At 46.0% G+C, this 12,164-nt stretch overlaps 1 protein-coding gene across 2 annotated transcripts in view; it reads right to left on the bottom strand.

Annotated features, from left to right (window-relative positions):
* mdga2a (MAM domain containing glycosylphosphatidylinositol anchor 2a) overlaps window positions 1-12,164 on the bottom strand; it is a 230,199-nt gene that overhangs the window by 113,331 nt on the left and 104,704 nt on the right. For both annotated transcript variants that reach the window (XM_036542144.1, XM_036542145.1), the window contains exons 4-6: window positions 8,870-9,066; window positions 5,826-5,958; window positions 3,526-3,795 (exon numbers count right to left, since the gene is read on the bottom strand). In XM_036542144.1, the coding sequence (XP_036398037.1) occupies window positions 3,526-3,795; window positions 5,826-5,958; window positions 8,870-9,066 (600 nt within the window). The remainder of the gene's footprint in view (window positions 1-3,525; window positions 3,796-5,825; window positions 5,959-8,869; window positions 9,067-12,164) is intronic.

The raw sequence follows: 12,164 nt of genomic DNA, 5'->3' as shown, positions 1-12,164 counted from the left end.
CGAGGGCTGCCACGACATCTTCCAGTTCCTAGTGCCCCATCAGCTGCGCCCCAAGGTCCTCTAGCTTGTCCATGGCTCGGCAGGGACGGGCCACTTTGGGGTCGCTAAGACCCTACACCAGCTGCGGTCCTGGTTCTACTGGTCGGGGTGTTGTCAAGACATAGAGCTCTATGTCCATCGGTGCGACTCCTACACAGTGCAGAAGGGGCTAACCCAGCACTCCCACGCTCCCCTGCAGCAGTACCAGATGGGGGCCCCGATGGATTGTTGGGGTGTGGACACCCTGGGTCCCTCCCCTACCACAGACTGGGGGAACCGCTACATCCTTGTGACCATGGACTACTTCACCAAGTAACTCAAGGTGTACGCGGTTCTGGACCAGAGCGCCGCCACCACCGCCGCGCACCTGATCAGCGAGATTTTCTGCCATTTCAGTGCTCCCGAGGAGCTACACAGCGACCGGGTGGAACTTCAAGGCTGAGGTGTTTGGTAAGGTCTGCCGGTGGCTGGACATCAGGAAGACCCGGACCACACCACTCCATCCCAACAGCGATGGGCTGGTTGAACACTTCAACTGCATCCTGGCTACCCAGCTCGCCATCCTGACCGGCTGCTGGCAGTGGGACTGGGACCTGCACCTGCCCTTGGTCCTGTGGGCGTACTGGACAGCAGTGCACCCCTGCGGCCCTCATGTTCGGACGTGAGCTCCGGACCCCCACAGACTTGGTGTTCGGGCCACCCCCCGAGCCGAGAGGTGGAGGGCAAGTCTGGCCTGGACTACCTCCATAACCTCTGGGAGCGGCTCTGGGAAGTATATGAGCTGACCAGATGGGCCCTCTCCAGCGCCAGGACTTGACAGAAGCGGGCATACAACTCACACTGCACGGGGGAGGACTTTATCCTAGGGGCGCAGGTGTGGGTGTACAGCCCTGAGTGGAGGAAGGGTCTTTCCCCCAAGCTGATGAGCCAGTGGCTCGGTCCATGCACGGTGCTGGAGGAACTGTTGAACGTTGTGTACCGGGTGCAGTTGGTCAGGCGCAATCGGGTGGTGGTGCTCCACCATGACTGGCTTACACCCTACCAACCCTTGGCTCCATCTGAGGAGGAGCCAGGGCCCGAGGGTCAGCCACCAACTCCCGTCGTATCGCAGAAGGCCACTGAGGGACCTCCATAGCAGGCTCAGCTTCAGCGTCAGCTCCCCAAACACCTCTGGGACTTTGTCGTGGGTTGCTGGGGACAGCTAACTATCTAGGTGGGGCGTGTAACGTGTTGGGGGTGGTGGGCGGAACATTTCCCAGCATGACTTGCGGACAGTGTCCTTTTTGTGTATATAGTTTACCCACCGTGACTGTGTCTGCGTTCCCTTTTTGTGTAGTCCCCTCCTTCCCCGTCAATGTTTGTCTATATATGTCTTGTTGCTGTTGCATAAAAAACGGTTGGCTAGCCAAACTAAGTAACTGGCAACGTCATTCTTTCCCAAAAGGACCCAGCTTGCTACAATATGTATGCTACAAGCTATTGACTTAAACCCATATATAACAGAGTGAAGTAATATGACTGCTAACATAAACGTTAAACAAGGCATTACTACCTGTCAATATACTGTACCAGAGAGCGAATACAGCTAAACGTAAAGTTGAAATACTGTATCTCCTACCATGCTGGTGCTACAATATAGTGATGGGAATAACGGCTCTTTGAAGGAAGCCGGATCTTATACCTCCATTCTTTTCCAAGAGCCGTTCAAAAGAACAGCTCATCATTCTTTTTTTAGGGGGCAGGGTTTACTTATTATTACTTGTCATTGTGTATTTGTGCTATACAACGTAAAGCACATGACACTCGGAAAAACAATCTCTCTCTCTCTGCGACCTGATTGGTGGACTTGGCTGTGAATCCACCTCTGTCTAATTAGATACCTTGGCCAAGCCCTCCCCATGCAAATCTGTTTTTTCCTGTGTCACCAGACCTCATGCACAGTCACATCAGGTCACACAGTCACAAAGGATACCCAGTCAAACCCAATATAAGGCCTCCACATGCTGAAGCAGCTGTCTCAGCACATGGGGGGATCTTCTTTGGGGAACAGGAAGGGGAGGGGAATGTGGGGTTTGATGAGGAAGAAATGTGAAGGATGGGGAGTAAAGTAAAACAGTAAAGTAGTGGTATTTAGTAGGAAAAGCAGTAAAACTTTGGTCTGATACAACAGAGAGGTAATACTGGAAAGCCACCCTGTGAAAAAACTACTTTTTTTGTTTTTCTTGCCAGTGTTGTTTTCTGGCTTTCCCTGCAGCTGGATACACTGTTCAAAGGAAATATGTGACAGATCAAAGCAATTCCATTAGACATACTGTGCGGTCACACTTGTATTGAACCGAAAAGATGTGTCTCTGTCGTCCCTACACTATGCATCTGCAGTGTTCTGCCGAGCGGTGTGTGCCTTGCTGTGTCTATATTTGTCTAAATAAAGCTTGGCCTTTGTTTGAAGAGTTTCATGTACAAACACGCTCTGATTGATCTAAGTGAGCACATGACTGCGGTGCCGTTCCTCTCTGGCTGCACACGCTGTTAGGGGCTGATGCTCCTCTTCACAATGTTCTTTATCGTCTTTCCCAGGAGTGTTGCCGTATCATTACATAGTCGCCCTAATGATCATGTGCTAATTGTGCATTTCCTCCCGACAGATGCTGCTGGAAATTCTCAAGGTGTGTTTGAGCGCTAGCTATCCACAGAGGCACACCAAACTCCTCCACCTTCACAGGTTAAAGGAGTGGCTTCACACACTATAAGATTATTGTCATTGTTCTGTGTGACACAGAGCATTCCACATTCCACAGTCCGCATTCTAGTCATGAAACATGGTGCAAAAGGCTTTGGAAATGATGTGATATTTCCATTTGCAGATACATAAGACCAACCAACCTGGCTACCAGCTCGATACTGCATCAAAGGTCACATAGCCAGAAACCATTATTACCAACTTGCTTTGATGACAACAAATAATTATTAGTGTTGCCTTTGCTTTTCACCCATGGTGCATATTGACTGTAAATAAGTAATGCAGTTCTGTAACTCATCTTAATAAATGTTACATAAAATAGCAGCCTGATATCTGATGGAATTTTTCATCAGCTTCTTTGGAGAGGGGAGGCGGAGGGGAGACTGCGGAGACTACGGAAAATCTAGGCTACTCCACAGTCACAGCACAAATTAGTGCAGCTCAGAGCAAGATGAGTCAAAAAACAGTGCTGGTCCACAGTGCTCCCAGTTTCTACCTCTACAAGCCATAACAGTGACCCGGCATCTTGAACGCTCTCCCAGGCCCTACACAACACATTGGAAATGAAACCCCTGATGAGCACGTAGCTGTCAGACTTGAGATACTGCTGTTTATGTTTCTCTGGCAACACACACCACATGCAATACTGGCTCCTCACCAAAGCCTGCCATCCCTAATGCTTATCGTTGCAGATCCTCTGGCACTGCAGACCTATGAGGGGTGAGGAGGGGCGGGGCAAGGCCTACCTCTGACCACAATGGTGGTAGACTTCTTGGCAGGGTTGCCCACATTGTTGTTGGCCACGCAGCTGTAGACCCCAGCATCCTCCGAGGTGACGGCAGGTAGGGTGAGGGTGCCACCGTTGAGGACGCTTTTCTCCGGCAACGCCTCTGTGTTGCGGACCCAGGTGAGGGTGGGCGGGGGCTCGCCGCCTGACGTGATGCACACCAGTGTCACTGTCTGGCCTGGGTTCACCACGATGGGGTCCTCCCCCAGCAGCTTGATGCTGGGAGACGCTGCAGCAGCATGAGGAAAAAGCCATCACCACATGGCCACATAGCTCCCTCTCTAGACAGAGCAGCCATGTCTACTACTCCTCAGCTACTGCACACAAATGCCTTTAAAGCAGCAGGAGTGTGGTGTAGCGGTCACGAGTTTGATCTTGTAATCAAAAGGTTGCTGGTTCGATTGCTGGTTCGATTCACTTATGGAGCACTGCTGTTGTACCCTTGAGCAAGGTACCTAACCCCACAATTACCTCAGTAAATGGATGAGTAAATAAATGGATAAAATTGTAAGTCACTCTGGAAAGGTATGTCTGTTAAATGACAGTAATGTAATGAAGCCTGTTAACCACACCTCAGCTGTCTGAAACACTTTTGAGGCCCTCTCTCTTACATTTGTTTTTGCTGCACACTTCCAATATCATTCACCTATTTGCTTCAGGGCAGTAGTCCTGGTCCAGGGTGACATACCCAGCTTACATTTCACATGTTTACTTTTGACAGAGCTGGATGCTTGCTGAAGCAGTGTGTGAGTATATACTTTGCTTAATGGTAAACAGCACTGTGCCTACAGGGATTTGAAACCATAACCAGCTGGCTGCCTGTCCAGTTCCCCAAGCATCATGTCAGAATATGGAGACTGGTCTCAGTACAAGAAGTTCCCAGATGTAATAGATCTGATGTCCTGTCTGTGCGTGAGGCATCCCTGGAGATTCATAGTGCTCCAGTGAGCTGCCAAGGGTTTATTGCCATAGGAATGCGTCCTGAGGCCGCTGCCAGGAGTGGGGTCAAGAGCACACACTCCACTGCTCCACTGAGGAGATTACAGAGTGATGGACATTGAGGAATGAGGAGGAATCCCTGTGTGAGACAGAGCCTCTCAACCACAGCTTTTAAAGAATGGAAAGTCCAGGGACAAAAAAACTGCCCTGTTTTTTTTTTTCATTTTTTTTTATTACAATTGTTTTTGAAAGATGTGTTTAATTTTACTGTAAGAGCAGTGTTGTGGGATTTTCAATCCCATCTCAAACAGGTCAATAATGCAATGGTAATTGTCTCAAAATGATCATCATATTGTGGATTATCACTTTTCTCAGGATAGAATTAAACTTAAAATCAGATAAACAACAAGGAGACCTGTAAGCTTCCACAGGAAACGTGCGGTGGCACAAGTCAACCTTGCACTCACAAATCGGCTCTTTTTGGTGCTTTTTGGCCAGAGGGGTGAACAGCTTGCCCACCAGGGCATGGAGCACCTGCTGAGGTACAAATGGCATTAGTGCTGGTCTGAGGAAAGGGCAAAGCAGTCAATCTGTGGGGCGCTTCGGGGGGACGATGGCTCTCCCTCCATTCGGCATTCACTCACTGCAAAGGTCAAAGGAGACAGGGGATGGAAGCCCATCCCCACCTCCCTTTAATGGAACCCCTTAAGGGTCTGGCCTTGGCGCTGAAGCATCTATGCTCCACAGGGGCCCGGAGTAACAATAAAGGCTGGGGACCATTTAGTTAGCATGGCTGAGTTAAGAAGCGTGGAGGGGGCTTCAAAAATGACCATGGCACATCAGAGGAGATGAAATCTGTGTTTCCCCCCTTTAATCAGGGCTGAAGAAGGACATGAGAGCAGCCGGGGGCCTCTGGCCAAAAACAGAAGAATGCAAAAAACCCTCTGGCTCATTTCTGGAGGAGAGTTAAAATAAGCCCTGTCTCCTTCTCAGTGATAAATAATGCAGCCTTTGTTAGCTGCAGAAGATCACGAAGGCCTGTTGCATTGAACCTGCACTATTATCTGAACATAGTGGACTATCAGTAACTGCTTTACAGGTAGGACAAATATTCAGAAAATACAGAGATGAATTTCAGTTCATTTTTATTCAAGACTCCCACTCACATATTTTCTATGAAAAACGTGGCTTTTCTCTCGAATGTGTTTTCAACTGTAAAGATAAATGTACCATTTTCAAGGACTATACTTATTGGTGCAGTAGTGCAAAGATGGAATCGCATTGGAGACATTGAGGTACGATAATTTTACAGGAGCTTACCTGTCTTGTTTGTGAGCCTGAAGAGGACGTTCTTGTCCGGGATCCCACACACATTTCGGACTGAGGCGATGCAGCTGTAATTGGCATAGTCCTGAGGTCGAAGGTTCTTCAGCTTTAAGATCTTTGTCTCCCCCTGCAACTCAGACCAATAATAATAACAGCGTATAGTGCAGAATTTGTGGTATTAACATTTGTGCTACTGTTCTTTTTTATTGTATGTCTTTACTTGGTTTCAGTAGTCCAAGGCGATCTGTCAATCTGCCATTTATCTGATCTCAGCACTTGACCCCAGAGGTAAAATGTATCACCTAAAATGCATTGCTTTAGGAAGCACTCATTTGTGTCAGTATTTAAAAGCAGAGGTTTTGGATTTATTTTTATGCCTGCTACCTGCTTAGTTAATTAGCTACTAAAAAGAAGAATTTAATTGGATGATCACAATAATTCGCAGTGAAAGGATTTATTAAACCTGGGAAAGTAGTGCTGCTGAGCATTATGGGTCAGTGCATTTCTGGCCTGTCATTTAGGCATCCGACCTGTACAACTGGTGCACGGATGCATTGGCTTTGATTGACAGGGCTGATTATACATGCGGATTGGATGATGAAGGTCAATGGGAAGAGTGTTTGTTCTTTTTCCTCAGAGGAATGAGGCCAGCTGGTGTGGTAATGAAGGCGTGTCTGCCTGTGGAGAAGGATCTCTGCCAAGACATACAGTGTCCTTCTACTCGACGGCTTAATAACAAAAGAGAGATTACCATATACTTTGCCTGCGTGGAACAAAAGCTCAAACACAACAATGGCGTGGCCCAGAGCCAAGCACAGTGCATTCAATCTAAACTTTACCCAAAATGAAAAATGAAGGCATCTTGGAGCTCGCATTGTAATGGTCCTTGGACAGGCAGCCTTTTATCAAATTACTCTTTATTATTCGGACGTAATTTGATTAGTTGCGGATTTATGCTCCCACATTCACCTTTTCTCTCTTTCGCTGACATTGGAGGGTGTTTTTTTTCTTTGCCTGTGATGCATGACATTGGATACTGATCCAAAAATAAAACAGAAACTGAGGGGAAATGCACAGGGAGATGCCTGACTCGGCTGGTAAGACATCATGCCGAGTGGCGGGGTGGACCCATGCTGGGACTCCTGGATGTGGCTCAGATCAACATCAAAAACCCTCAAGAACAGGCATAAGAAAACTTCACCAGCCGTCTACAAGCTCGACAGACAGGCTGTTTTCACACTTGGTCCGAACTCTGGTACACTGGTCTGAACTCGAGTGTGATTATTCCTCCCTCCCCCAGCCCCCGCTGGTCTCCTTTCACATTACATTTTTTGGTTGCAAACCCTGGTTTTTTTACATCATCAACACATAAGGAACGTGCAGCTTTTATTTACCAATGTCGCTAGGCAACGATGCAAAAGGGAGGCAAAATGTAAAGTCACACTAGTTCTCTTATTCATCTTGAAGTTAATATGGTGTCAGCACCAAAGTAACCATGTTTGGCATTTTCACTATGCCATAAATGCGTCCCACTGTCTGAGAGTGATGTGAGCTGTTCAGATAAGGAGGTTTTTGCGGAGACAGGCGGCAATGTGAAATGAATTTTCAGCTTTGCTTGCAGAGCATACACGCATCCCGTCAAGGTGAGTGAACAGTGTAGCTACCTGCAATTATTTCCCGAATAGTTTTTAGATGCGACAAGCAAATAACAAATTATACGTCATCAGTAGCATTTGCTCCCTGGTTTTAGATCGGATAGCTTTCACACCAAATGCGAACCGCACTGGAGTTCAGGTGAATCGTACCCCAGACCCCCGTTTTCTGAAGGACTCAGGGACAATCCTGGTGCGCACCAGAGTTCGGAAAACAGCATTCACATCAACAAAACGAACAGAATAAAGAATGGAAATAAAGGTAATGACGCCCCGCATGACACGTCTGCCTGCGCTAATTAACAAAACAATTACCTTCCGGAGTCTGAAATGCCACTTCAGGCTCCGTCTCACTGTTCTATCCATATCTATGACACCACTCCATGAGATGACTCAGCATCAGGGACAGCTTCCCAGGCTTGGGCAGCTATGGCACCAGACACAGCTTCTTTTCTCTGATTGTGCGCATCAGTCTCCAGCCTGTCCACTGCGGACCTCCACTGTCAGATCCCTCTAAACCCCCCACCTGCACCCAAATCCCCATACTGGTAGAGAGAGCAAGAATTCCACCTTTCAAAGTTTCTCAGCAGACCTGGGTATCTCCCCTCAGTAGTAGTATCCCCCCTCTTTTCTTTTACAGACTGGTGTGATGTTCTGACATAATGTTCAGCAAGCACCATGAGACAGTCTAACAATGGACTACAAAGGTAAAACATCAAGGCTTTCAGGCAGGGCCCTCATCAGAGCTAAAATGTCAAGTGCCCAGATGGAAGTGGAATGTTGCTGTCTAATGCAGAGCGCTCGGATTGGACAGGGAAACAAACACCCATGTACTGATGCCGTTAAATCTTGTTCCAAACAAAGGCCCCCTCCATCTTCCTCAAATTCTTCTGTGTTCTGTTTTCATTTAACATTTCAAATTCAACAGCTTTATCTCCATTGACATATTGCAGTCTTGTGATTTCCTCTCTGGTGATAAATAGTCACATGTTACCTTTAATCCATTTATCCTATGTTCCCCCATTCATATTACAAACCAGGTAAAGCAAAAGTAAATGCAAATAAAGCTTTCCCATTTATTGATTTTTCAAACTCTACTACTTTCACTCTGATGCACAGCATAAGCTGGAGTGTTGAGAAGTATAGTCCCTTTTGCATAAATTTTGTGGCATTTCCAGCCTGTTGTTTGTGAAATATTAAACTCAATTAGGTCTGAAAACTCAAACATTTGCACAAAAATTCTACTTTGTCAGGGATCAGATATAAGTATAACTGCCAGTCTAACATTGACTCTCCCCTCTGTGTCCACAGAGCAAACATTCTCAGGAGGTACCCTGCTATGTGAGCGATAAGGCCACTGTTGAATGGGAGATGGGCGTGGCCTACCTGTGTGAAAAAAGGCTCATAGATCTCCACGCCCTTGTCGGAGCCCTGGGAGAGGATTTCACGCCCGCGGCGCCAGCTATAGTGGACTGGAGGATTGGAGTTGGCCACGCATCGCAGGAACACAGTCCGTTCGTAGTAGAACTGCTCCTTGGCCTCACCAATGCTCTGGTGCACTGTCACAATAGGGTCATCCAGGTCTGTGGAGAAGAAGCAGAGAAATGTCTGGTTAGGAGGGGTTTGTCCCAAGATAAACTTTATTCTGGGACTCTGCATCACTACATTGTGTACCAGGACAGGGAACAGAGCTTATGATTTTCCTTTTATGAATTCTGTATCACATTTCTACAGTTGGATTTTTACAAGAGCATTGTTGGCTAAAGCACCTTATACCTTTTTTGCAACCCCACTCTGCTACACAGAGAGTGCAATGTGAGAACACCATGCAGTTGCACAATGTAGTCCTGAATTCATTCTCTTTTACAGAAGTCTGTTGCTGTATGAAAATGGGCCCATCTCAAAACTTCTGCTGAAACAGACCCTCAGGGCAGAAAAACAGTGACACCGAAACACAGAGTCCCATCCGATTTTGGATGTACTGAGTGAAATGAAATCTGACAAGAGAGGAGGGAGACTGTGGCATAGGGCACCTGCGTCCACCCTGCTGTGATCCTCTAATTATCTGAGCCATAATGGTTCCCTCTCTGGCTCCTGGCTGCACAGTTGCACATTTATGCCCACAGCAGACCCTGGGGTTCTCCTTCACAATTAGTTCTGGAAATGGCTGTGAGTCATGTTCCCAGACAGAGGCACTGCATAGCAAGAACTCAACTCTTCCCAGACCTCAATCTGTATGGTACCTACAGTGTTTTGAAGGATAAACTGAGATGCAAACATGGCCTCGGCATCCAAGGACAAGCTGCATGACTGTCAAATGAACAGACCACCTGTGGTGGCTCATAGAGACCCTGTGGTTAATGGCTTATTATATGAACAATTCAATTCAAATGCATTTTTACTGTCTTGTTCTCCGCCGCGGACAAACCCCAAAAACATGGGGTATGTGAACCAAGATAGTACAGCCTTCAGCACGAGGTCCCCAGAAGGCATCTGCTTGGTGTGAAATGTACTGTCCACCTGGTGCTTGTCATTCATCAACGGCCTCTGCAAAAATTCAATATGCATGCAAAACCAGCACAGAGATAATCATTGGCTGGCTATGTATCAAGCCTTGGAGTCAACATGAAAAGCCAACACAGCCACAAGAACACCAGTTCAAATTTACTTTTCAGTGACTGTGATACACATTAAATATATGGCAATAAAATGAGAATTGTCTTAAGTAAATGTTTTTGTATGTGCCTCAAGCTATTTAGCTTGGTGTTAGAGAATAGACACTGCATCTAATGACTCCTTAACACATTTTCAAATAAGCAAAGTCAGTGCTTATTCTTGATTACACAAAATCAATATGTACTGTTAGTACTATACAATTAGATTTTCAGAAACCAAAGATACGACAGTTAAACTCAATTGTTAATTATATTCTGCATATAAATCCAACCAACATAAAAATGTCCATCTCACATTGTGTTGGGTTTTCCTGTGTGGCTTTGGCCATTATTTGCCACATTTTGTTTTAAAACCTGTTTAGTAAGATAATCAACTTGCCTTAGTGTTTTTTTTTCTGGTTCGTGCACAAATATGTCATCATTACCAACCTGATGCATCCAATTTAAGGCACATTCTTGGAACACAAGCATATTTAACATTACAGAGCACTATTTTTGCACAAAATATATTTGCATATGTCAAACATACTACATCCAAAACACTCAAACAAACACACATGTGCATCAGTACAAGATAAATACATACATGTATAAATTCATATAAACAGTATCTATATGTATAGCGATATACATGCACACACACACACACACACACACACACACACACACACACGCACACACACACATACACACACACACACACACAAAATACTCATGCCAGTTTGACTTAGAAGCTGACTGTCTTTCTGCTCTACAATCTTTTAATTAAAATGTAGTGCTGGTCAATATTTCTTTGAGAATCCACTGTAGTAGCTCAGGTAAGAGCAATTACTTCCAAGAAAATGGCAACAAGGAAACAAGCGAATGAAAGGGGTGTTTGTTAGATGTAGTGAGATCTATATTGTTTTGGGGGGGGGGGGGGTGGTGCTGGCTTTTTTCATTACACTAAATAAATAAACGGACACATCAGGAGTTCATTAATACAGACCCCGACGCAGGTCTTTTCCATTTCCTCTCTCCTCACCATGCTCTACATAACAGTACAAATAATGACAATAAAATACATGAGAAACTATGATGTGCCCAGAACACTCTTGCATCAATATATGCAAGCTGAGTTCACAGAGGAATTGTCACAGAGGAGGTGTGGGCAGAAGTGTAGTGGTATAGAACAGGCCTCATGAACTGAAAGGTTGCTGGTTTGATTCTCCACTGGGGCACTGCTGTTGAACCCTTGGACAAGGTACTTTACCTACAATTGCCTCATTAAATATCCAGCTGTATAAATGGATGAAACTGCAACCTACATAAGTCACTGTGGATAAGAGCATCTGCTAAATGACAATAATGTAAGGTAATGTGTCAGAACTCAGGCAGGGATTCAAGCGCAGACAGAGGAGATGGATGCCAAAAACAGGTTTAATAATCCAAACGGGTAATCCACAAAACGAAGTCAGGGCAGGCAGAGTCAAAAACTGACAGACACGGCGACCAAAACCACAGGGCAAGAATGAGGAACGAAGTCAGGAAACAACAGGCAAAGTCCAAAACCAGAAAAACACAGCAAACATTCCACAAATCAGGTCCAGAAATCGTAGTCAAGAATAAACAGGCAAAGCAAAGGAACCAACAGGCAAACCAGAACAGACGGCGAGTAGCGAAACAGCAAACTGAGACGAACTGGCAAACAAGACAGAGACAAGCAGGGAGATATAGGGCTAGGCTGATGAGGTGATGGGAAGCAGGTGTGCAGGCAGGCAGGTCGAGACAATCAGGTGGGCGGAGACAGGGCGGAGAGCGGGGCAGGGCAGAACACAAGGAAAACAAAAGCACATGGACAGGGAAAAGAAAACAACCGGCTAAGACGCCGCAGTCATGACAGTAATGTGTCTCTAGACATTACTGTATGACGTTGTCTGTCTCATAAAAAAACATAAAAAAACGATTGTAGACATCACTTTGGTCATTCTCTGAAGGTCTTGATCCTTTTGTTCTGTGATTAGAGG

Source organism: Megalops cyprinoides, chromosome 12, assembly GCF_013368585.1.
Source record: "Megalops cyprinoides isolate fMegCyp1 chromosome 12, fMegCyp1.pri, whole genome shotgun sequence".
Taxonomy (NCBI): Eukaryota; Metazoa; Chordata; class Actinopteri; order Elopiformes; family Megalopidae; genus Megalops; species Megalops cyprinoides.
This window is presented reverse-complemented; position numbering and strand designations above follow the sequence as displayed.